The sequence below is a fragment of the Zonotrichia albicollis genome, chromosome 4, assembly GCF_047830755.1.
Source record: "Zonotrichia albicollis isolate bZonAlb1 chromosome 4, bZonAlb1.hap1, whole genome shotgun sequence".
In the NCBI taxonomy this organism is placed as follows: domain Eukaryota; kingdom Metazoa; phylum Chordata; class Aves; order Passeriformes; family Passerellidae; genus Zonotrichia; species Zonotrichia albicollis.
In genome coordinates this window covers 806,274-830,908 of record NC_133822.1, presented here as the reverse complement: position 1 = coordinate 830,908, position 24,635 = coordinate 806,274, and the positions used below count along the sequence as shown (strand labels likewise).

Here is a 24,635-nt window from a genome sequence, read left to right as displayed (position 1 = left end):
CGCTGACGTCACGCCACCGCTGACGTCAGCGCCGCGCGCCGCCGGGCCGGGGCCGCCATGGCCGCCATGGGGGAGCTGGCGCGGCCGCGGGCGCTGTTCCTGGCCGGGCTGGCCGCTGTCTACATCGCCGCCTTCGGCTCCCTCTACGTGCAGATCCCCGGTACCGCGGCGGGCACTGCCGGGAGTGGGGCCGGGAACGGGCACGGAGCCGGGAGTGGGGCCGGGAGAACCGGGATAGGGACGGGAGTGGGGCTGGGGGATGCGGGATAGGGACGGGAGTGGGGCCGGGAGATGCGGGATAGGGACGGGAGTGGGGCCGGGAGATGCGGGATAGGGACGGGAGTGGGGCCGGGAGAACCGGGGTACGGATGGGAGTGGGGCTGGGGGAACCGGGAATGGAATGGGAGTGGGGATGGGGGAACTAGGACAGGGCTCTGGGAACCGGGACGGAGCGGGGAGTGGGGCCAGGAGAACCGAGACAGAGCCGGGACTGGGGCGGAGGAACCGGGATAGGAACGGGAGTGGGGCCGGAGGAGCCGGGATCGGGGGCGGGGGAACCGAGGCAGAGATGGGAGTGGGGTCGGGAGAACCGGGATGGGGGACGGAGCTGGGAGTGGGGCCGGGGGAACCGAGATAGGACCGGGAGTGGGGCTGGGGGAACCGGGGCAGAGCCGGGAGAGAGCTGGCGACGTGGCCGGTGGAGTCGAGCGGGATCGGGGTCGGGAGGGGACCGGCAGAGCCGGGGCAGGGACAGTCCGTGCCCGTCCCGCTGCCCGGCCGATCGCTCCGTATCCCCGTTATCTTTTCCCTCCTCCCGTTTCCCTCCCTCGTTTCCCCTTCCCGGTGTCCCTGAGCCGCAGCAGCCGCCACCGCCCGTCCCTTCCACGTGGCTCTGGCGGCTCCTGCCTCGCACCTGGGCCCTTCCCGGGGGATCGAGGCCGGGAGAGCCGGGCTGGAACCGGGGACGGGCCGGGCTGGAGGCAGGGACGGGCCGGGTGGCACTCCCGATGCCTCGGGTTTGTCCCGGCACCGGCTCCTCGGGAGGGTTACGGGTGGAGCTGACGGCTTTTTTTCCCCGAGAATGCCGAGTTTATGCCGGGTCGTTTTTTCCCCGGGAATTCTTTTTTTTTGTTGTTTTTTTCCCCCCCGCCCCCCCCGGGATGCCGAGTTTTTGCCGGGTTTTTTCCCCGAGAATGCCGGGCTTTTTTTCCCCGGGAATGCAGGGTTTTTTCCTGGCAATGCCGGGGTTCTCGGCGAAATAGCGGGATTTCTCCCGGGAATGGCGGGTTTATTCAGGATTTTCTCCCGGGAATGTGGGGCTTATTGCAGGTGTTTCCCAGAAGTGCCGGGGTTCTCGGGGGAATGGGGCAGGTTTTCTCCCGGGAATGTGGGGTTTAAACCGGGTTTTCTCTTGGGAATGCCGGGTTTATGCCGGGTTTTCTCTTGGGAATGCCGGGTTTTCTCCCGGGAATGTGGGGTTTATTGCGGGTTTTCCCTGGAATGCCGTGTTTAAACCGGGTTTTCCCTGACATGCCGGGTTTATTCTCAGTTTTCCCTGGCATGCCGTGTTTATTGCCGATTTTCCCTGGCATGCCGGGTTCAATCCCGGTTCTCCCTGGCATGCCGGGTTCAATCCCGGTTCTCCCTGGCATTCCTTGTTTAATCCGGGTTTTCTCCCTGGCATGCCGTGTTCAATCCCGGTTCTCCCTGGCATGCCGGGTTTATTCCCGGTTTTCCCTGGCATGCCGTGTTCAATCCCGGTTTTCCCTGGCATGCCGTGCTCAATCCCGGTTCTCCCTGGCATGCCGTGTTCAATCCCGGTTTTCCCTGTCGTGCCGGGTTTATTGCGGGTTCTCCCTGGCATGCCGGGTTCAATCCCGGTTTTCCCTGTCGTGCCGGGTTTATTGCGGGTTCTCCCTGGCATGCCGGGTTTATTCCCGGTTCTCCCTGGCATGCCGGGTTTATTCCCATTTCTCCCTGGCATGCCGTGTTCAATCCGTGTTTTCCCTGGCATGCCGTGCTCAATCCCGGTTCTCCCTGGCATTCCGTGTTTAATCCGGGTTTTCTCCCTGGCATGCCGTGTTCAATCCCGGTTCTCCCTGGCATGCCGTGTTCAATCCCGGTTTTCTCCCTGCCGTGCTCAGTGCCGTTCCCGCTGTCCGCAGGGCTGTACGGCCGCGAGGGACTGCTGCCGGCGCGGCGGGTGCTGCGGCTGAGCGGGAAGGGGCTGTGGGAGCAGCTCCGCGATGTCCCCACGCTGCTGTGGCTGGGGCCGCGCCTCGGGCTGGACACGGAGCAGGGCATGGAGCTGCTCTGCCTGCTGGGAATGCTGGCGGCGCTCGGCGCGCTGCTCTGCGACTCGCTGCGGGACTGCCTGGTGTTCGCCCTGCTCAGGATGTTCTACCTGTCCCTGTACCAGGTGCGGGGACAGCAGCGGGGGTGGCTTGTCCTGCCGGCTCCTGGTGGGCTGGGGGGGCCACAGTGATGGAATCAGGGAGGGATGGGGTGGGAAGGGGCTGTAAATCCCATCCCATTCCAGCCCCCAAGGGCAGGGACACCTCACACTGTCCCAGGGTGATTCAGCCCCATTCAGCCTGGCCTGGAGCTGGAGGGGGACAAGGGATGGAGGGACAGCACCCAGGGAATGGCTCCCACTGCCAGAGGGCAGCCATGGGTGGCATCTTGGCAATGAGCAATTCCTGCCTGGGCTGGCATTGCCAGAGCAGCTGGGGCTGCCCCTGATCCCTGCAGTGCCCAAGGCCAGGCTGGAGCAGCCTGGGATGGTGGGCTTGGAATGGGATGGGCTTGAAGGGCCCTTCCCACCCAAACCATTCTGGCATTTGGGACACTCAGAATCCATCCCCAGGGGTTTTTATGGGAGTTGGGGATGGCAAAGGGAAGGGAGACCCTTCCTGGAGTGCTGAGATTGCCAGTGAAGCCCCCAGAGCCCAAAATCCCTTCCTGGAGAGGAGTCGGGGTGGGGATGGATCCAATGCCAGGCTGGGAGAGCTGGGAATGGAGGGAATTCCCTGGAGAGGGAGCCTGGGCTGGGATTTTGGGAAGGGATTCCCAGAGCAGCTGGGGCTGCCCCTGATCCCTGCAGTGCCCAAGGCCAGGCTGGGCACTGGGGCTGGAGCAGCCTGGCACAGTGGGAGGTGTCCCTGCCATGGCAGGGGTGGCACTGCAGGGGCTCTGGGCTCCCTTTCCACCCAACCATTCCAGGATTCCCTGGATCTTCCCTGGCGTTGGGGCTGGAGCTCCCATGGGTCAGAGCTGGGTGTGGGAGGAGGAGGAGGAGGAGGAAGAGGAGGAGGTTTCGCTTCCCTCTGAAATCAGAAATTAAGGAAGAACAAACAGATGTGTGTGAGGCCATCCCTCACAGCAGGGCTGTCACCTCCCACTGCTCCCGTGCCAGGGGGGCCCAGGGCTCTGTGCCCACCCCTCTCCTTATGGGGAAGGGTCTGGGGGTGTCAGACCCCCCGGCTGATCCCCACCCCCTCCCTCTCTGCAGGTGGGCCAGGTGTTCCTGTACTTCCAGTGGTGAGTCAGGCAACCCCCTCACCTTTGGGGCTTTTGGGGGGCTCAGGGCTGGGGAACCATCCTGGACCCCCTGGGTGGGGGGTTCAGTGGGGGTGGGGGGCAAGGCACACCCCTGTCCCCAGCCCCACATACCAGGCACACCTGTGTCCCCAGCCCCACATTCAGGGCACACCCATGTCCCCAGCCCCATAAGCAGGGCACGGCCATGTCCCCAGCCCCACATACAGGGCACACCCGTGTCCCCAGCCCCACATACAGGGCACGGCCATGTCCCCAGCCCCACATATAGGGCACAGCCGTGTCCCCAGCCCCACATACAGGGCACGGCCATGTCCCCAGCCCCATATACAGGGCACAGCCGTGTCCCCAGCCCCACACACAGGCCGTGCCCGTGTCCCCAGCCCCACATACAGGGCACACCCGTGTCCCCAGCCCGACATACAGGGCACAGCCGTGTCCCCAGCCCCACATACAGGGCACAGCCGTGTCCCCAGCCCCACATACAGGGCACAGCTGTGTCCCCAGCCCCACATACAGGCCATGCCCGTGTCCCCAGCCCCACATACCGGGCACAGCCGTGTCCCCAGCCCCACATACAGGGCACAGCCGTGTCCCCAGCCCCACATACCAGGCACACCCATGTCCCCAGCCCCATGTACAGGGCACACCCGTGTCCCCAGCCCCTGCGGGGTGCAGGGTGGGGGTCTCAGCACTGTCCCCCCCGTTCCCCAGGGACAGCCTGCTGCTGGAGGCCGGGTTCCTGGCCGTGCTGGTGGCTCCCCTGCGCCTGCTGCGCTGGGGGTCCCCGGCCTGGAGGCCCCACGACGCCGTCACCTTCTGGGCCGTGCGCTGGCTCCTCTTCCGCCTCATGTTCGCCTCGGGCGTGGTGAAGCTCACCAGCCGCTGCCCCACCTGGTGGGGGCTCACAGGTGAGGGGAGCTCAGGGATTGGGAAGATCACAGGTGAGGGGTGCAGCTTTGTGGGTTCAGGTGTTTGGGGAGGGATGCAGGTTTGGGGGTACAGGTGCTTGAGAGGGCTCACAGGTGAGGGTTGCAGCTTTGGGGGCTCAGGTGGATGCAGGTTTGTGAGTACAGGTGCTTGAGGGGACTCACAGGTGAGGGTTGCAGCTTTGGGGGCTCAGGTGTTAGTGAGGGGTGCAGGTTTGGGGGTTCAGGTATTGGGAGAGGTCACAGCTTTGGGGGTTCAGGTGTTTGGGAGGGCTCACAGCTTTGGGGGTTCTGGTGTTGGGGGGCTCACACATAAGGGGGTCTTAGCTCTTGGAGGGAATTCTCCAGTTTTAGAGGTTATGAAGCTCATGAGCAGCTGCCCCACCTGGTGGGGACTCACAGGTGAGGGGGGCTCAGGTATTGGGGGGCTCCCAGGTGAGGGCTCTAGGTTTGGGGGTTCAGCTGTTGGGGGGCTCACAGGTGAAGGGTGCAGGTTTGGGGGCTCAGGTGTTGGTAAGGGTGTGAAGCTTTGGAGGTTCAGTCACTAGCCTGGAATTCCAGGGAATTATTGGGAAGTAGAATATGGAAAAACCCTCCCATGCCCCCTCAGTTCTATCTGAGGTACGGTTTAATTTGGATTTTCTGCAAGGAAGCTTTTCCCTGTTTAGCGCTGATTCTATTTCATGGTAAGGGAAATCTGCATTAGCCCGGAATTCCAGGGAATTTTTGGGAACTAGTAGATTATGGAAAGCCCCCCCACCCCCGAAATTCCCCCATGTCCTCCAGCCCCAAGGTACCACTTCATTCAGAATTCCAGTTCTGGAATTCCCAGAATTGCTTGTGCTCTGCAATGGGAAAAACTGCCATTAACCCTGAATTAAGTTCCATTTTTAGGGAGTAGATTATGGAAAGCCGTTCCTCTATCTCCAAGCCCTGAGGTACCCCTTAATTTGAAAGCATTTTTTGCACCGGAAAGCTTTTCCCTGATTAGCACTGGGAAAACTGGCATTAACCCTGAATTAGGTTCAATTTTTGGGCAGTAAATTATGGAAAGACCTCCTGGACCCCCCTGTGTTGCCCAACCCTGAGGTGCCCCTTAATTTGGAATCATCTTTGCCCCAGGAAGCTTTTCCCTGTTTAATATTGGTTGCACTCTGCTGTGGGGAAAATCAACATTACCCCAGAATTGGAGTGAATTTTTGGGAAGTTATGGAAAGTCTCTTTGTGTCACCCAACCTCTAGGTACCCCTTAATTTGGAATAATTTTTGCCCTGAAAAGCTTTTCCCTGGTTATCCCTGGTTGTACTCTGCAATGGGAATAGCCGGGATTACCCGGGATTGGGGTGAATTTTTGGGATTTTTGTCAAACCCCCGTTTCCGTGCCCCCCAGCTCTGACGTACCACTACGAGACGCAGTGCATCCCCACACCGGGGGCATGGCTGGCACACCAGCTGCCCGTGTGGTTCCAGAAGCTCAGCGTGGTGGCCACCTACGTCATCGAGGTGGCCGTGCCCGTGCTCTTCTTCGCGCCCCTGCGCCGCCTGCGCCTCTTCGCCTTCTACTGCCAGGTGGGCAGGGGCACTGAACCCTGGGGTGGGCATTCTGCACTTCAGAGGGGCTGCTGCAGGGTTTGGGTTGGGTCATTTGGCACTGTATTAATTTTGGGATTTTTTGGGTGGTGTACTAGTGAGTGCGGAGGGTTTAACGTTGGGTAATTACCGGTGTATTCATTTTTCATGAGTGTGGTGGGTTTAGTGTTGGTCAGTTACTGGTGTATTCACTTTTTGTTTTATTAATTTGGGGTTTTTTTGGGTGTTGTGCTAATGAGTGTGGTGGGTTTAGTGTTTGTTAATTATTAGTGTACTCACTTTTTGTTGATTTCGGAGTGTATTAAGATTTTTTGGGTGGTGTACTAGTGAGTGTGATGGGTTTAGTGTTCGTTAATTAATGGTGTACTCACTTTTTGCTGATTTGGGATTTTATTAATTTTGGGATTTTTTGGATGGTGTGCTAGTGAGTGTGGTGGGTTTAGTGTTCGTTAATTACGGGTGTGCTCACTTTTTTGATTTCAGATTTTATTAAGATTTTTTGGGTAGTTGCTAGTGAGTATGGTGGGTTTAATGCTGGGTAGTTACTAGTGTATTTGCTTGTTGGTTATTTGTGATTTTATTAATTTTGGGGTTTTTTTGTGTGTTGTGCTAATCGCTGTGGAGGGTTTAGTATTCATTAATTACTGGTGTACTCACTTTTTGTTGATTTGGGATTTTACTAATTTTGGGATGCTTTGGGGCGGTGTCCTAGTGAGTGTAGGTTTAGTGCTGGGTAATTATTAGTGTATCTGCTTTCTGTTGATTTCAGATTTTATTAATTTTAAGATTTTTTGTGTGCTAATCACTGTGAAGGGTTTAGTGTTGGTTCATTACTGGTGTACTCACTTTTTGTTAATTTGGGATTTTATTAATTTTGTGATTTTTTGGGGTGGTGTCCTAGTGAGTGCGGAGGGTTTAATGTTGGGTAATTACCGGTGTATTCATTTTTTGTGAGTGTGGTGGGTTTAGTGTTGGTCAGTTACTGGTGTATTCACTTTTTGTTTTATTAATTTGGGGATTTTTTGGGTGTTGTGCTAACAAGTGTGGTGGGTTTCGTGTTTGTTAATTATTAGTGTACTCACTTTTTGTTAATTTCGGAGTGTATTAAGATTTTTTGGGTGTTGTAGTAGTGAGTGTGATGGGTTTAGTGTTCGTTAATTAATGGTGTACTCACTTTTTGCTGATTTGTGATTTTATTAATTTTAAGATTTTTCGTGTGCTAATCACTGTGAAGGGTTTAGTGTTGGTTCGTTACTGGTGTATTCACTTTTGTAAATTCGGGATTTTATTAATTTTAAGATTTTTTAGGTGGTGTGCTAATCACTGTGGAGGGTTTAGTGTTGGGTAATTACTGGTGTGCCCGCTTTTTGTTAATTTGTGATTTTATTAATTTTGTGATTTTTTGGGTGGTGTACTAGTGAGTGCGGAGGGTTTAATGTTGGGTAATTACCGGTGTATTCATTTTTCATGAGTGTGGTGGGTTTAGTGTTGGTCAGTTACTGGTGTATTCGCTTTTTGTTTTATTAATTTGGGGATTTTTTGGGTGTTGTGCTAATGAGTGTGGTGGGTTTCGTGTTTGTTAGTTATTAGTGTACTCACTTTTTGTTGATTTCGGAGTGTATTAAGATTTTTTGGGCGGTGTACTAGTGAGTGTGATGGGTTTAGTGTTCGTTAATTACTGGTGTACTCACTTTTTGCTGATTTGGGATTTTATTAATTTTAAGATTTTTTGGGTGGTGTGCTAATCACTGTGAAGGGTTTAGTGTTAGTTAATTACTGGTGTACTCACTTTTTTGATTTCAGATTTTATTAAGATTTTTTGGGTAGTTGCTAGTGAGTATGGTGGGTTTAATGCTGGGTAGTTACTAGTGTATTTGCTTGTTAATTTGTGATTTTATTAATTTTGGGGGTTTTTTTGTGTGTTGTGCTAATCGCTGTGGAGGGTTTAGTGTTGGTTCATTACTGGTGTACTCACTTTTTGTTGATTTGGGATTTTATTAATTTTGGGATTTTTTGGGTGGTAGGCTAGTGAGTGTGATGGGTTTAGTGTTTGGTAATTATTAGTGTATCTACTTTCTGTTGATTTCAGATTTTATTAATTTTAAGATTTTTCATGTGCTAATCGCTGTGGAGGGTTTAGTGTTGGTTCATTACTGGTGTACTCACTTTTTGTTAATTCAGGATTTTATTAATTTTGTGATTTTTTGGGTGTTGAACTAGTGAGTGTGGTGAGTTTAATGTACCGCTGTACTCACTTTTTGTTGATTTCAGATTTTATTAAGATTTTTTGGGTGGTGTGCTAGTGAGTGTTTTGGGTTTGATGTTGGGTAATTACTGCTGTACTCACATTTTGTTAATTTAGGATTTTATTAATTTTGGGATTTTTTGGATGGTGCGCTAATCACCACGGAGGGTTTCCTGTTGGTTAATTACCGGTGTGCTCACTTTTTGTTAATTCAGAATTTTACTAATTCGGGGATTTTTTGGATGGTGTACTACTCGGTGTGGCGGGTTTAGTTTTTTTAGCATTACTGCTATGCTCACTTTTTGTTGCAAGATAGGATTAGTAGGAAGGTAAAGCAGGTTTAAAACTTTAAAAGGAGATAAAGAAAAAGTGCGACAGCCCTGGGTCTGTTTGTGCCAGGGGTGTCCCCATGGGGGCACTGGGAGGTGAGGTGCCCACACTGGAGGTGCTGCTCAGGTGTGCCCAGTGTCCCCTGTCCCTGTGACACCCCAAACCCCCCCCTGTGCCCCCCAGGTCCTGCTGCAGCTCCTCATCATCCTCACGGGCAACTACAACTTCTTCAACGTGCTGACCATCGTGCTGGCCTTCTCCCTGCTGGACGAGGAGCACGTGGGGCGCTGGCTGGGCCGGCCCCGCCGGAGGCAGGGCAATGGTGAGACCCCCAGGCTGGGTGGGGGGCACCCCTGGGCACCACGCTGTGGGAGCTGCCAGGCTCAGCCCAGGGCAGGGGCTGTGCCCAGGGGGTGCCAGGCAGGCTCTGACCCTCCCTGTGCCCCAGGCTGGGTGGGGGGCACCCCTGGGCACCACGCTGTGGGAGCTGCCAGGCTCAGCCCAGGGCAGGGGCTGTGCCCAGGGGGTGCCAGGCAGGCTCTGACCCCCCCTGTGCCCCAGGCTGGCCCCCCAGCCTGGGCTCAGTGCTGGGCACGCTGCTGGAGCTCTGCACCTACGGGCTCCTGCTCTGCTGGACCGTGCACTACTTCGGCCTGCAGCTGGACTGGGACAAGAAACTGCTGGACTCCAAAGTGGGTATGTGCCAGGGCACAGCTGTGTGCCCCTCCCTGGGCACGGGGGCTGTCCCTGACCCAGGGCTGTCCCTGACCCAGGGCTGTCCCTGACCCACGTCTGTCCCCCCCGCAGCCTTCACCTACCACGAGTTCACCATGTGGCTGCGCACGGTGACACTGCCACTCGTGGGGGTGGCCTCCCTGTCCCTGTCCTGGGAGATCCTCGTGGCCATGTACCGGTGGGTGTGGGGGACACTGGGGTGATCCCAGGGGTGTGGGGGACACCGGGGTGATCCCAGGGGAGTGGGGGACACTGGGGTGATCCCAGGGGTGTGGGGGACACCGGGGTGACCCCAGGGGTGTGGGGGGGACACCGGGGTGATCCCAGGGGTGTGGGGGGGACACTGGGGTGATCCCAGGGGAGTGAGGGACACTGAGGTGCCCTTGGGGGCATGGAGGACACCAGGTGATCCCAGGAGCATGGGGTAGCACTGGGGTGATCCCAGGGGTGTGGGGGACACTGGGGTGATCGAGGGGGTGTGGGGGACACCAGGGTGTCTTCAGGGGTGTCGGGGACACCGGGGTGCCCCCAGGGTTGTGGGTGAAACCAGGGTGATCCCAGGGACATGGGGGACATTGAGGTGATCCCAGGGATGTGGGTGAAATGAGGGTGTCCCCAGGAGTGTGGGGGGACACCGAGATGATCCCAGAGGCATGGGGGGCCCTGGGGTGCCCCTGGGGGTGTGGCAGGCATCAGGGTGCCCCCAGGGGTGTGGGTGGAATTGAGGTGCCCCCAGGGGCGTTGGGGACACTGAGGTGACACGCTGGGAGCTGGGCAGGGGTGACCCCGCTCTGGGATTTGTGCACTCAGATGCAGTGTGGGAGGGTCTTAACCCCCCAAACCGGGGGGGCTGATCCTCTTCGCCCCCATAACCCCCCCATTTGTGCCCCCCCAGCTGTGCCTGTGTCCGGGGATGCTTCTGGAAGCTCTGGGCCACCCTGCAGTGGGCCATCATGGCCACGGCCACCGTGGGCCTGTTCGCCGTTAGCCTGGTGAGGCCTGGGGGCCAGGGGGCACCGGGCACCCCCAAACCCCCCCCCAGGCCCTGACAGAGCCCCCTGCCCTCCCCAGGTGCCCTTCACCTACATCGAGCACGAGTCCAACGGGAAGCTGTGGCCCGGCATCCACCAGATGTTCGGGGCCGTGGAGCGATTCCAGGTGGTCAATTCCTACGGGCTCTTCCGCAGGATGACCGGCGTGGGCGGCCGGCCCGAGGTCATCCTGGAGGGCAGCTACGACGGGCACAGCTGGACGGTGAGCCTGGGCTGGGCACAGGAATGGGCACGGGAATGGGTACAGAGCCTGGCATGGGCACGGGAATGGGCACAGCTGGACAGTGAGTCTGGGGTGGGCATGGGAATGGGCACAGAGTCTGGGATGGGCACAGGAATGGGCACAGCTGGATGGTGAGCCTGGCATGGGAATGGGCACAGAGTCTGGGATGGGTACAGGAATGGGCACAGCTGGACAGTGAGCCTGGGATGGGCATGGGAATGGGCACAGCTGGGCGGTGAGCCTGGCCTGGGCACAGCTGGGCACTGAGCCAAGGGTGGGGACACACAGTCGGGGCTGGGAAGGGGCTCTGAGCTCATGCAGCCCCAAGGCCCAGTTCTTCCTGCCAAGGAATTGCCCTGGAGCTCCTCCTGCCAGGGCCAAGGGGCAGCAGAGGGCAGGGGCAGGCAGTGGTGCCGTTGGTCTGGTTGGAATCATGGGGATCGTGGGGTCCAAACATTCCCAGCACTGCCAGGGCCACCACTGCCCCTGTCCCCAAGTGCCACATCCACACAGCTTTGAAATCTCTCTGGGGGTTGGGGACTCCAAGGTGTGCCAGGAGCCTTTCCAGGAGGAATTTTCCCACCATCCAACCTAAACCTTCCCTGCTGCAACTCGAGGCTTTCCTCTCATCCTGTCCCTCGCTGGGATTGGAGCCACCCTGGCTCCTTTTCCTGGGGCTGTGGTGACCCTGGGCAGGACCAGGCCCTTGGTTGGGTCGGGTTCTGGAGGTGTCCTGCCCCAGAATCCTGGGATTTTGGGTGGGAACATCCTTTCCCTGGGTCTGAGATGACTCCAGGTGCTTGGTTGGATCATATGCTGGAGGTGTCCCTTTTACAGAATTCCAGGATTTTGAATGGCAATGTCCTTTTCCTAGTCTGAGGTGACTCCAGGCAATGGATGGGATTAGGTTCTGGAGGTGTCTCTTTTACAGAATCCCAGGATTTTGGGTGGGAAGGTGATTTCTTGGGGCTGAGGTAACTCCAGCCACTTGGTTGGATCAGGTTCTGGAGATGTCCTGCCCCAGAATCCCAGGATTTTGGGTGGCAATGTCGTTTTCCTGTGCTGAGGTGACTCCAGGCCCTGGCTGGGGCTGAGTTCTGGAGATGTGCGTGTCATAGAATCCCAGGATTTTGGGGTGTCAATGTCCTTTTCCCGGGGCTGAGGTGACTCTGGGCACTGGCTTGGGCTGGGTTCCAGAGGTGTCCCTTTTACAGAATCCCAGGATTTTGGGGTGTCAATGTCCCTTTCCTGTGCTGGGGTGACTCCAGGCCCTGGGCTGGGGCTGGATTCTGGAGATGTCCTGCCCCAGAATCCCGGGATTTTGGTTGGCAATGTCCTTTTCCTGTGCTGAGGTGACTCTGGGCCCTGGCTTGGGCTGGGTTCCGGAGGTGCCCCAGAATCCCAGGATTTGGGGTGTCAATGTCCCTTTCCTGGGCTGAGGTGACTCTGGGCCCTGGCTTGGGCTGGGTTCCGGAGGTGTCCCTTTTACAGAATCCCAGGATTTTGGGGTGGCAATGTCCCTTTCCTGGGGCTGAGGTGACTCCAGGCCCTGGCTGGGATTGGGTTCTGGAGGTGTCCTGCCCCAGAATCCCAGGATTTGGGATGGGAATGTCCTTTTCCTGGGGTTGAGGTGACTCCAGGCACTTGGTTGAATTGGGTTCTGGAGATGTCCTGCCCCAGAATTCCGGGATTTTGGGTGTCAATGTCCTTTTCCCGGGGCTGAGGTGACTCCAGGCCCTGGCTGGGGCTGGGTTCTGGAGGTGTTCTGCCCCAGAATCCCAGGATTTTGGGGTGGGAATGTCCCTTTCCTGGGGCTGAGGTGACCCTGGGCCCTGGCTGGGGCTGGGTTCCAGAGGTGCCCCAGAATCCCAGGATTTTGGGTGTCAATGTCCTTTTCCCGGGGCTGAGGTGACCCTGGGCCCTGGCTGGGATTGGGTTCCGGAGGTGCCCCAGAATCCCAGGATTTTGGGGTGTCAATGTCCCTTTCCTGTGCTGGGGTGACTCCAGGCCCTGGTTGGGGCTGGGTTCCGGAGGTGTCCCTTTTACAGAATCCCAGGATTTTGGGGTGTCAATGTCCCTTTCCTGGGGCTGAGGTGACCCTGGGCCCTGGCTTGGGCTGGGTTCCGGAGGTGTCCCTTTTACAGAATCCCAGGATTTTGGGTGGCACTGTCCTTTTCCTGTGCTGAGGTGACTCTGGGCCCTGGGTGGGATTGGGTTCCAGAGGTGCCCCAGAATCCCAGGATTTGGGGTGTCAATGTCCTTTTCCCGAGGCTGAGGTGACTCCAGGCCCTGGCTTGGGCTGGGTTCCGGAGGTGTCCCTTTTACAGAATCCCAGGATTTTGGGTGGCAATGTCCCTTTCCCGTGCTGAGGTGACCCCAGGCCCTGGCCGGGGCTGGGTGTGTCTGTCCCCGTTGCCATGGCAGCCATTCCGTCCCCAGGAGATCGAGTTCATGTACAAGCCCGGGAACGTGAGCGCGGCCCCGGCCGTGGTGGCCCCGCACCAGCCCCGCCTGGACTGGCAGCTCTGGTTCGCCGCCCTCGGGCCCCACCAGAGCAGCCCCTGGTTCAGCGCCCTGGTGCTGCGCCTGCTGCAGGGACAGCCCGACGGTCAGACACACGGACGGGGCTGGGGACGCGGGGGGCTGGGGGCTTGGGGGGCTGGTGCTCTGGGGACAGGAGACATGGGGGGCTGAGGGCTCTGGGGACAGGGGGCTCTGGGGACAGGGGGTCTGGGGATGGGAGACATGGAGGGTGGGGACAGGGGGCTTGGGGGGCTGGGGGCTTGGGGGGCTGGTGCTCTGGGGACAGGAGACATGGAGGGCTGAGGGCTCTGGGCACAGGGGGCTCTGGGGACAGGGAACACAGGGCCGAGGAACATGGGAGAAAGGGGACATGGGGGCTTTGGGGACATGGAGGGCTGAGGGGACAGGGCCCACGGGACACAGGGGCTGGGGGCTCTGGGGACAGGACATGGAGGGTGGGGACACGGGGGGCTGGGTGGCTCTGGGGACAGAGGACACAAGGGCTGGGGGAACAGGGGATATGGGGGACTGGGAACAAGGAGCAGGGGGGCTGAGGGCTCTGGGGCTGGGGGCCCTGGGGACAGAGGACATGGGAGGCTGGGGGGTCTGGTGACTGAGGACAGGGGTCACCAGGGCCTGGGGGCTCTGGAGACCCAGGCTATGGTGGGACCTCCCCAGCATTGGTGCCACCATGGTTTTAGGGTGTCCCTGTTTGGGTTTGGGGTATCCCTGGATGGATTTGGGGTATCCCCACAGCCTTGGAGGTGTCCATGATTGGGTTATTCCCACAGCCCTGGGGGTGTCCCCAGGTGGGTTTGGGTGTCCCTGTTTAGGTTTGGGGTGTCCCCAGGTGGGTTTGGGTGTCCCATTTAGGTTTGGGGTGTCCCCAGGTGGGTTTGGGTGTCCCATTTAGGTTTGGGGTGTCCCTGGGTGCGTTCGGGGTGTCCCCCCGTGCCGGTCTGTCCCCATCTCTGCCCCTGCCCCGCAGTGATCCGCCTGGTGCAGACAGACGAGTCCCGGTACCCGTTCCACGCCCGCCCGCCCACCTTCCTGCGGGCCCAGCTCTACAAGTACTGGTTCACATCCCCCAGCGAGGCTGGGTGAGTGGGGAGGGGCCCCTGCAGCCCCCAGCCCGGCCTTGAGGAGGGGTTTGGGGTCACCGGAGACCCCTGTGCCCCCAGCCCTGGGGGGGTTTGGGGTCACTGAGCCCCCTGTGCCCTCAGCCTTGGGGGCTTTGGGATCACTGAGCCCCCAGCCCGGCCTTGAGGAGGGGTTTGGGGTCACTGAGCCCCCTGTGCCCCCAGCCCGGCCCTGGGGAGGTGGGTTTGGGGTCACTGAGCCCCCTGTGCCCCCAGCCCGGGCCCAGCTCCGTGGTGGCGGCGGCAGCACGTGCAGGAGTTCTTCCCGGCCGTGTCCCTGGGGGATCCCACGCTGGAGTCCCTGCTCAGCCAGCACGGCCTCAAGGTGGGCACGGGGTGACCCCTCCCTCCCTGGGCTCTGAGACCCTCCCTGGCTCCTGGCCCTGTCCTTCAACACCCCTGACCCCCCTGCCATGGTCCTGACCCCCCTTCCCTTGCCCCAGCTCTCTCCCTGACCCTATTCCATTGCTCTTCCTTCACCTTGATCCCCTTTCCTCACCTTTGATCCCCAAGCCCCCTTCCCTGTCCCCTGACCCACTTTGTTGCCCCCTGACCCTCTTCCCCCACCCTGACCCCTTTTTCAGCCCCTGATCCCCCCCTTCCCTCACCCCTGACCGCCATCCCTCTCTCCCTTGACCCTGACCCCCCTTTCCCATCCCTTGTTCCCCTGGCCCCACCTCCCCCTCCCCGACCCCCTTTCTTGGCCCCCGACCCCATTCTCTCACCCTGATCCCCTTTTTCAACCCCTGGCCCTTTTCTGTCACCCCCAATCCCCTCCCCATCTCAACTCCATTTCCTCTCCAGGACAAGCCCCCCTTGACCCTGTTTACCCCCAGAACAAGCCCTCCCTGACCCCTTTCTCTCAACACAATCCCCCCTGACCCATTTCCCCCAGCAGAAGCCCCCCTGCCCCATTCCCCCTCTGACCCCATATCCCCCGTGCCCCTTTCCCCCCAGGACAATCCCCCTGACCCCATATCCCCCGTGCCCCTTTTCCCCCCAGGACAATCCCCCTGACCCCATATCCCCCGTGCCCCTTTTCCCCCCAGGACAATCCCCCTGACCCCATATCCCCCGTGCCCCTTTTCCCCCCAGGACAATCCCCCTGACCCCATATCCCCCGTGCCCCTTTCCCCCCAGGACAATCCCCCTGACCCCATATCCCCCCTGACCCCATATCCCCCCTGCCCCTTTCCCCCCCAGGACAATCCCCCTGACCCCATATCCCCCCTGACCCCATATCCCCCCTGCCATTTCCCCCCAGGACAAGCCCCCCGCTCGCCGCCGGGCCGAGGCGCTGCTGCCGCGCCTGCTGAGCTCCGTGCGCCGCCTGTGCCAGCCCGTGTCAGGCCCCGCCCTGCTCTGGTCCCTCTACCTGGTGGCGGCCACGGCGGGGCTGCTGCGGGCCCTGGCCCGCCGGGGGCCGCCCCCCGCCCGCCACAAAGGGGCCCGGGACCGGGGGGAGCGCAACGGGGCCCGGGGGGCCGAGGGGACACGCACAGAGGGGACACGGGGCACTGGCACAGAGGGGGCACGGCCCGAGGGCCGGCAGGCCAACAAGAAGAAGAAGTAGCCCCCAGAGCCCCCCAAAAACGGGGGGCAGGGAGGGAGTCCCCGGCTGGGAGGGCAGCGCTTGTTGGACCCCAGCCCGGTCCAGTGCCTTCAGCACGGTGTGGCCATGCGGGGTGGGGACACAGCCAGGCCTTGGGGACACCTCCCACTGCCTGGGGGGGACACCCAGGGCTTGGGGACACCTCCCACTGCTACCTGGGGACACCTCCCCAGTGTCCAGGCACTCCTGGGGACCCCTCCCTAGGGTTTGGGGGGTGCTTGGGGACATGTCCCAGTGTCTGGGGACCCGGCCCAAATGCCCGGGGACCCCTTGGGAACCTGGCCCCAATGTCGGGGGACCCATCCCCAGTGCCCAGGGACCCCTTGGGGACCCCTCCAGGCCCCACCGTGTGGGGGCTCAGCACAGGTCAGGGGCTCAGAGCAGGTGAGGGCTCTGTGCCCATAGGCTGGAGCAGTTTGGGCAGTGCCAGCCCTCCGGTTACCCTGCCCAGCCCCTCAGGTCACTTTGGGGTCCCCCCTGGCACTTTGGGGTGCTCCTCCCTGCGGGCTCTGCCCATCCCATGGTTCTCCCTGCCCGGCTCAGCCCGAGCCCAGAGCTTTCCTATAATTTTCTAATTAAAGCCTTTGACATTCCAGCCCTGCAGCTCTCCTGGGTTTGGGATTTGGGGGGTCCTGCGGGGAGGGGGGACTGGCACGGGGGTGCAGCAGAGCAGGTTTATTGTAGAGCCCCAGGGCAGGGGCTGGGGGTGCTGTGGGGGTCCCAGCAGGGTTCAGGGGGCTCAGCAGGGTTCAGGGGGCTCAGCAGGGTTCGGGGGTCCCAGCAGGGTTTGGGGGGCTCCGGCAGGGTTCGGGGGTCCCCCCTGCAGGACGGGGGCGTCACCAGCAGAGCTGCCCCGGGCAGTATTTGTCGATGAGGCCCTGGTAGTAAGCGCGGAGCTGCTGCACATCGGGCAGCTCCTCCTGCTTGGTGTACAGGTCGAACTTGCTGCGGGGGCAAACGGGGGGTCAGGGCGGGGGGCTGCACCCCCCACAGCCTCGGGGGGCCCGGCCGAGCCCCCAGACCCCCCTGGCACACACTTGAGCTCGCGGAGCCAGGGCAGCATGCGGCGATCCTCCTCCGAGCACAGGTGCCCGTAGTCACCGTGGGCATGCCAGGGGTAGAAGGAGTGGAAGCGAACCATGTAGAAGGCCTGGCATGGGGGGGACACGGGGTTAGGGTGCTGCCCCCGCACCCCCAAACCTCCCGGGGGTCCCTGAGCCCCCCCGCCCCAGGCTGAGCTCACCTCCTTGGGCAGGGCGAACTTGTTGAACTTCATCACTTGGTACATGTACTCTGAAAAGGGGAGGGGGGCGTGGGGAGGGGTTGGACCCCCACCGGGGGGGGGACCCCGAGAGGTGCAGAGCCCCCCCAGAGTCACAGAGCCCCCCCAGAGTCACAGAGCCCCCCCAGAGAGCAGCCCCTGCCCCACACCAAGGGCTGCAGTCCGTGCAAAGGGGGCAATGGGGGACACCAGGGCCCCATTTGGGGCAGGGGGCCCGCCTTGCCCCCAGGAAGGGACCCCCCCCTCAGCCCCCCAAACTCACCATCGTGGCCCCAGGACATGAGGACGTTGTCCAGGCCACAGCCGGGCTGGTACATCCCGTACTCGGTGCTGGGGATGGGGTGGGGATTGAGGGGCTGGACCCCCCCCCCCAGAGCCTCGCCGGGCCGGGGGTGCAGCCCCCAAACCCCCCCGGGGGTCCCGCTCACCTGTACCGGGGGTCTTTGGTGTCGGGGTTCTCGTGGAAGGTGGAGTCCCCGTACACCACCGACTTCTGCACCTTGCAGCCCACCGGGAAGGTGTCCCCGACCACGGCCCACTGCGGGGGGCACGGGGGTCACAGCGCCCCCCGAGGGCGCCCCGGCCGCGGGGGGACCCCCGAGCCCCCTCCCCAACGTGCCGCTCACCTGGGGCTCCCCGAACAGCACCAGCACCTTGCCCAGGTCGTGCAGGAGCCCCACGAGGTGGAACCAGTCTGGGGGTGAGCAGAGCCGTGTCACCCCCGGGCCGGGCACCCGGCGGGGCACAGGGCGGGCACAGGGCGGGTTCCGGCCCCACCTTTGTCGGGGTGCGCCCGGCGGATCCCCTCGGCCGTCTGGAAGGCGTGGAAGGAGTTGGGGAAATCCACGTCGGGGTCCGACTCGTCCACGAGCTGGTCCAGCAGCTCCAGCGCCTCCATCACGCTCATCCTCCGCTGCGAGCAGGAGCCGTACTGGGCGCTCTGGGGACGGCGACACGTGGCGACAGCGCCATCCCCTGCCAGCCCCGGGGCCTGGTGCCCCTCGGTGCCCCCACACGGGCTGGCATGGGGCGGCGGGGCTGGGATACCCCCGCTGTGGTGACACCGGGGTGACACCGAGGTGACACCGAGGGACAGGAGGTGACACCGAGGTGACACCGAGGTGACACCGAGGGACAGGAGGTGACACCGGGGGACACGGGGCCGTTCGCACCTTCCTGCGGACGAACTCCACGGTCTGGTGCGTGTGCATGAGCCGGTAGGTGTTGTACACGCGGTCGATCAGCTTCCCCTCCTGCGGGGCAGCACCGGGGCTGGGGGCGCTCCGGGGGTTCCCCCCGTGTCCCCGCACCCTGCCCGGGCTGCCCGAGCCCCCCCGGGACTCCAGCGCGGCTCTGGGGACAGCCGGAGCCCCGGGAGCCGCCCGGTTCGGGACCCCCGCCCACCCAGAGCCCCACTCACGGTGTAGTTGCGAAACTCGCTCTTGGCCTTGCCGGGCTGCGGCTCCTCCGAGGAGTCGGGGCCCTGCGGGGAGCGGGGATCAGCGGGACCCGCGTGGGCACCGAGGGACGGGCACAGGGGACAGGGACGGGGAACAGGGACCGGAGCGGCTCAGGGGCCCCATCCTGCCCCCAGCCCGGGCACCGCGGGACAGGGACTGAGGGATCAGGGGTCCCATCCTGCCCCCGGGATGGGGACAGGGGACAGGGACAGAGGGATCAGGGGTCCTGTCCTGTCCTGCTCCTCTGGCCGAGGCACTGCGGGACAGGGACAGGAGGTTGGGGACAGGGGGACGCTGGCACCAAGGAGAGACCTGGTCGTGTGGGATCGCGCTGTTACACTTTGTCACACACTATCGCACACTGCCACACAATGTCACACTTTGTCACACGGTGTCACACTTTGTCACACACTATCGCACGCTATCTATCACCGTGTCACACGGTGTCACACGGTGTCACAGATCAGCACACACTGTCCCCCGGGGCACAGACGGACCTGGGGGTGCCGTCCCTGATCCCTGGGTGGGGAGAGTAGTCCAGGGGTCCCTGTTGGGGGTCTCTGCCCAAACCCCCGGGCTGGCCCTGTTCCTCCAACCCTGCCCAGGTGGGGGGCAGCTCCCTGTGGCCTCGGGACTCCCTAGGCTGGGACGCTTTGGGGTGGGGGGGCACCTCCAGCAGGGGCGACATCGCCAAGGGGTCCCTCTGTCCCTGGTTTGGGGTGGCCCGGGTGTGTCTGTCCCCCCCCCAGGTGTGTGTTTGTACCCCCCCCCGCCCCACTCACCTCCTGCAGGCTGCTCATGCTGGGTCTGGGGGCTCCGGGGCTGGGGGCGGCCGCCGCAGCCCCGCTTTTATGGCGGGGGTGGCGCGGGGGGCCCGCCCGGCGCCGCGGGGACAATGGGTGACAATCGGTGACCAGTTAACCCGCCCCGGTTAATGTTTGACCCCGCGCCCGCCCGGGGGGGGCTGGGGGACCCCCGGGCCGGCCCCGAGCTGGGGACCCCCGGGTGGGGCTGCGAGTGACCCCGCAGGGACACGGGGAGAGGAACCGGCCCTGGGGACACAGCGGGGACACCGGGGTGGCACTGCCCCGGGGAGGCGATGGCACGGGTGTGACACGGCACGGGCTGGCACGGGTGGGCACGGCCAGGACAGGGCACAGACGCGGCCGGACATGGGCACGTGTGGGCATAACCAGGCACAGACACGTGTGGGCACAGGCACAGACACACATGTGTGTGCCCCCGCTGTCCCCACGTCTGTCCCCACAGCCCTGCGGACACGGCCCCCGCCTGTCACCTCCTGCTCCTGAGGGGTTCAGTGCCTGTCCCTGGACACGGCTGCCCCTTGCCCACCCCCTGACCCATCCCCAGGGCATCACCGTACCCCATCCCATATCCCATTCCTACGGGATCACCGTGCCCCATCCCATATCGCATCCCCCTGGGATCACCACGCTCCAGCCCAGCTCCTCCTCACACGCTTTGTTTATTCCACACAAACCAGGATTCCCGGGAAGCAGCGACCTGGGCCAGGGTGGGTCGGGCACCCTCCAGGCTCAGCGGGGGCACCCAAGGGAGGGGACAAAGGCCTGGGGACCCCCACACCCCTCGGGATCCCCCAGCGCCCCTCGGCAGCTCTATGGGATCTGGGAAGTGCCGGGACACCCAGGGGATGGACACCCAGGGACAGCTCCGTCCGTGTGGCACCCAGGGGACATCCTGTGCTGAAACCTCCTGGTGCACCCAGGGACAGCTCTGTTCATGTGGCACCCAGGGGACATCCTGTGCTGAAACCTCCTGGGACACCCAGGGACAGCTCTGTTCATGTGGCACCCAGGGGACATCCTGTGCTGAAACCTCCTGGTGCACCCAGGGACAGCTCTGTTCATGTGGCACCCAGGGGACATCCTGTGCTGAAACCTCCTGGGACACCCAGGGACAGCTCTGTTCATGTGGCACCCAGGGGACATCCTGGGCTGAAACCTCCTGGGACACCCAGGGACAGCTCTGTTCATGTGGCACCCAGGGGACATCCTGGTGCTCTGGGGAACGGGGGCTCGGGAGCTGCTGGCAGGATTGGGGTGCTCCGGGGGCTGGGGTGTTCGGGGAATGGGGTGTTCAGGGAATGGGGTGTTCCCAGCAATAGGGTGTTCCTGAGAATGGGGTGCTCTGGGGGAACGGCAACATTCCTGTGGGAATGGGGTGCCCGAGGAATGGGGGTACTCTGGGAATGGGGGTACTCTGGGAATGGGGCTGCCCCAGGAATCGGGGTGCTCTGTGAATGGGGTGCCCCAGGAATTGGGGTGCTCTGGGAATGGGGTGCCCCAGGAATCGGGGTGCTCTGTGAATGGGGGTGCCCCAGGAATGGGGGTGCTATGGGAATGGGGGTGCCCCAGGAATCGGGGTGCTCTGTGAATGGGGTGCCCCAGGAATCGGGGTGCTCTGTGAATGGGGTGTCCCAGGAATGGGAGTACTCTGGGAATGGGGCTGCCCCAGGAATTGGGGTGCTTTGGGAATGGGGGTGCCCCAGGAATGCGGGTGCTCCTGGGAGGCCAGGGCTGTTCTGGAGAGAGTGGGGCTGCTGCTCCTGGGGGGCTGCTGCTCCTGGGGGGCTGCTGCTCCTGGGGGGCTGCTCAAGCCGCTCCCAGGAGGGGGTGGGACAGTGACCTGGGTCACACATCCCTGTCCCACCGGGCGGGGTCCCCGTGCCCTGTCCTTGCCGGGCCCCCACAGCCCCCGTGTCACCCTGGGGAGGGGCTGGGGCGCTGGGGGTGCCCTGGGGGTGCCACGGCCGGCACGGGAGCGCTGAGTCAGCAGGAGCGTCTTGCACAAGGTTCCGGTGCTGCTGCGGTCAGCGGGATTGCCGGCGGCCCTTGGACCTGCCCCGCACCGACCGGCCACTGCCGCCACCGCGGGCCAGCACCGGCCACCAGGGGCCACTCTGAGCCACCGAGAGTCACCAGGGGCCAGCGCCGGTCACCGTGAGTCGCTCTAGGCCACCTTCAGTCTCTGGGGCCACCGCCGGCCACCACGGATCCCGTTGGGCCATCCCGGGCCACCAGCAGTCCCACGGTGCCGCTGTCCATCCGTGGCCGGCCCGGTGCTCCATCAGGAGGCTCCGGTGCCCGGAGGAGCCCGCGGCCGTGCTCGGGGGGTCCCGCGGGGCGGGGCCGCGCCCCCCGCTCAGCCGTAGCTGTGGGGGCTGTTGGGGTTCATGGGGGACGAGTCGCGGCGGCCCGACTGTCCCCGCAGCTGCCACAGGCGGTGGCTCAGGTTCTGCACCTGGCAGGTGCCCAGCACGCAGCCCACCCGCACCAGGTGCGCCCCGGCGTGCCGGCGGCCGCGGCCGGCCCGGGGGTCCCACCGGGGGTCCCACCGGGGGGGGTCGTACCGGGGGTCCCGCCCGTGGTGCCGCAGGACGAGGCGCCGGCCGTGCCACGGCGGGGGCCGCGGGGCGGGCGGGCGGTGCCGAAGGGCGGCCCACGGGCCGTGCCGGGCAACCGGGGCTCGGTGCCGCGGGGTCCCCACGGGCTGCGGGGCCGGGGGCGCTCCGGGGAGAGCGGGGGTTCGCTCCGGGGGGCTCCGCGCCGGGGCGGCCCTGCAGGAGAGAAGGGACACGGTCAGGGGGACACGGCTGCGGCTCGGGGGGAGCGCCGGGCACCGCTGAGCCCGGAGCCAGCGCTGAGCCCGGCGCTTCCGGAGGGGCGGAGGAGGAGGAGGAGAGGAGGAGGAGGAAGCCGCCGCTACCTGCAGGCACACACGTACCCCGAGCACACGGACACGTGTCCCGCACACACGACACCCCCGGGCAGCCGCCGGAGCCCCCCCGGCTCCCCCCGTTCCGCCCACCCCGTTCCCACGGGCTCTGCCCCGCACCCACGCCCGAGCCCCGGTAACCGCGGGGGGCTCCGGGCACCCCCACGGGGCCACAGAGCTGCCCCGGCCTCAGTGCCCCTGTCCCGGGACGCCTTTTCCTCAGGGGACCCCTCCTCAGCTCCAGGGAACTCGGAGCTTTGGGTCCCATTCTCAGTCCCGTCCTTCTCTTTTCCCTTTTCTCAATATTTGTCCCCATTTTAACCCTCGTCCCGTGCCCCACAGGACCCCAGCCCAGCCCAGCCATGGCAGGGGGTGCCCTGCGGGTGCCCCCGGTGCCCCCCACGGCAGGCGGTGCCAGGGCCGCTCCCCCCGCACCCCCCGAGCCAGGCGGGGATCGCCGGGGCCGGCCCGGACGCGCTCCCCGAGCCGGGACACGCACCCGAACGTGCGGGGTGGGCACGGGGGGCGGCCCGGCCCCAGAGACCCCCCGGGCACCCCCGAGATCCCGCACACACAAAATCTCTGTCCCGGCGTGTGCCAGTCCCCGCGGCTCTGGCTCACCTGGCACACCTCTGCACACCTTTGCACACCTGGCACACCTTTGCACACCTCGCACACCTTGGCACGCCTGGCACCTCCCGCACCCCCGGCGGTGCCCCCAGCGCCCATGGCGGGGCCGGGACCCCGCACTCCCCGCCCGGTACCGCGTCCCCGGGGTGGGGGCCCGGCAGGAGACGCTGCCCCGAGACCCCCCCAGGCCCCCATCCCGGGGGGAACGGGGAGGGCGCGGAGCTGGGGGGCGGGCAGGGGGTGCGGGAGGGCAGGACGAGCGGGGCAGGGGTGCGGGCAGAGATGGGGCAGGGCTCGGGCAGGGTCCCTCACCTGCGCGGCGGCAGGGCCCGCCCGTGGGGCAGCTCCAGCAGGCACAGCGCGAAGCTGACGCAACCGAGCGCCAGCGGGGCCGGGGCTCGCATGGCCGGACGGGACGGGACGGGACGGGACGAGCGGCGGCGGCGGCGGGAGGCACCGGGAGGGCGGTTGGGCGCGGGGGTTGCGCTGGGCTCCGGCTCCGGCTCGGGGTCGCAGCCCCTGCTCGTGCTGCCCCCGCTCCGCTCCCTGCCTGTGCCGCAGCGGGGGCGGCGCGGGGTCCCGGCGGTACCGGAGCGGGAACGGGAACGGGACCGGGCTGCGCTGCCTCGGGCTCGGCTCCGTCCCCGCTCGGCGCTGCCGCTCCCCGCCCCGGCCCAGGTTAAATATCGCCGGGCCGGCGGGCGGGAGGAGCCCAGCGGGACGGGAGGAGCCGCGGGCGGGAGCAGGAGCAGCCCCGCGCCGCCCTCGGCTCCGCACCGGCCCCGGAGCCCGGCCGCGCACCGGCCCCGGATATCCCGGCACCGCTCCCGCAACCCCCGAGTCCCGCAGCACCCCGGCCCCGCTGTGCCCGTCCCAGACCCCGCACTGCCCCCCGGCCCCTCGGCCCCGCTGTGCCCCTCACCGACCCCGCACTGCCCCGGACCCGCACCGCCTTCGCACCTTCCCCGGCCCCTCCCCAGCCCCGCAGCGCCCCAGGGCCGAGCCCGGCCCGAACCTCACCCCGGTACCGCACGTACCCGGCCCCGCTGCCCCCGGGACCTTCCCGGTGCGGAGCCGGGGCTGGGGAGCGGCCCTGGGGCCGGGCCGGGCCGGGCTGGGTTGGGGGATCCCTCTGGGGGCAGAGGGACGGGACTGGGACTATTGGGGGGTCTGGGCAGCCCCCCGGCCGGGCCGGGTCCGCGCTGCCCCGTGCCACATCGCGCCGTGCCCTGCCAAGCCCGGCCGTGCCCTCCCGCCTGGCATCGCCGGGCACCCCGAAACCCCCCGGGCACCCCGACACCCCCCTGCCCTGGGGAGACCCCGGGGGAACAGAGCCCCCCCAGTGCAGCCGAGCAGGGACAGCCCCGTGCGCCCCCTCGGGGGGCAGCAGCGCCCCCGGTCCTGCCCGGGCTCATTCCGTGTTTAAAGCATCACATGGCGCCTTGCAGAACGACTCAGGAATGTAAATCCGCAGGGATCGGAGCGGCCCCGCTCCTGCCGGGCAGCAGCTCCCCCAAACTGCGGTCCTGGGGTTCCGGGGGGCTCCTGGGGGCTGCCCCTGAGCTGGGCAG

The 24,635-nt window shown here is 63.8% G+C and overlaps 3 protein-coding genes across 4 annotated transcripts; 1 reads left to right on the top strand and 2 right to left on the bottom strand.

The window, feature by feature from the left end:
* LMF2 (lipase maturation factor 2) lies at nt 1–16,072 on the top strand. Of its 2 annotated transcripts, none has more exons than XM_074540299.1 (14): nt 1–160; nt 2,166–2,419; nt 3,512–3,540; nt 4,273–4,469; nt 5,878–6,056; nt 8,836–8,974; nt 9,214–9,348; nt 9,460–9,565; nt 10,283–10,379; nt 10,459–10,641; nt 13,102–13,270; nt 14,174–14,285; nt 14,541–14,649; nt 15,589–16,072. In XM_074540299.1, exons 1-14 carry the CDS (start codon nt 58–60, stop codon nt 15,895–15,897), a joined length of 2,121 nt encoding a protein of 706 aa, XP_074396400.1. In that variant the 5' UTR covers nt 1–57; the 3' UTR covers nt 15,898–16,072. The 2 variants fall into 2 exon arrangements, with proteins under 2 accessions (XP_074396400.1, XP_074396401.1); XM_074540300.1 differs by lacking the exon at nt 15,589–16,072 and adding an exon at nt 15,129–15,191.
* A 654-nt stretch (nt 16,073–16,726) lies between these two features.
* Nucleotides 16,727–19,478, bottom strand: MIOX (myo-inositol oxygenase). The gene is made up of 10 exons (XM_074540193.1): nt 19,461–19,478; nt 18,639–18,701; nt 18,391–18,471; nt 17,996–18,158; nt 17,845–17,912; nt 17,647–17,756; nt 17,481–17,548; nt 17,180–17,229; nt 16,974–17,086; nt 16,727–16,881 (listed from the first exon to the last, which is right to left on the bottom strand). Exons 1-10 carry the CDS (start codon nt 19,476–19,478, stop codon nt 16,773–16,775), a joined length of 843 nt encoding a protein of 280 aa, XP_074396294.1. The 3' UTR covers nt 16,727–16,772.
* Nucleotides 19,479–20,152: 674 nt separating this feature from the next.
* On the bottom strand, nt 20,153–23,729 carry ADM2 (adrenomedullin 2). The gene is made up of 2 exons (XM_074540297.1): nt 23,377–23,729; nt 20,153–22,276 (listed from the first exon to the last, which is right to left on the bottom strand). The coding sequence occupies exons 1-2, from the start codon at nt 23,466–23,468 to the stop codon at nt 21,862–21,864; spliced, it is 507 nt and encodes a 168-aa protein (XP_074396398.1). The 5' UTR covers nt 23,469–23,729; the 3' UTR covers nt 20,153–21,861.
* Between the last annotated feature and the right edge of the window lie 906 nt (nt 23,730–24,635).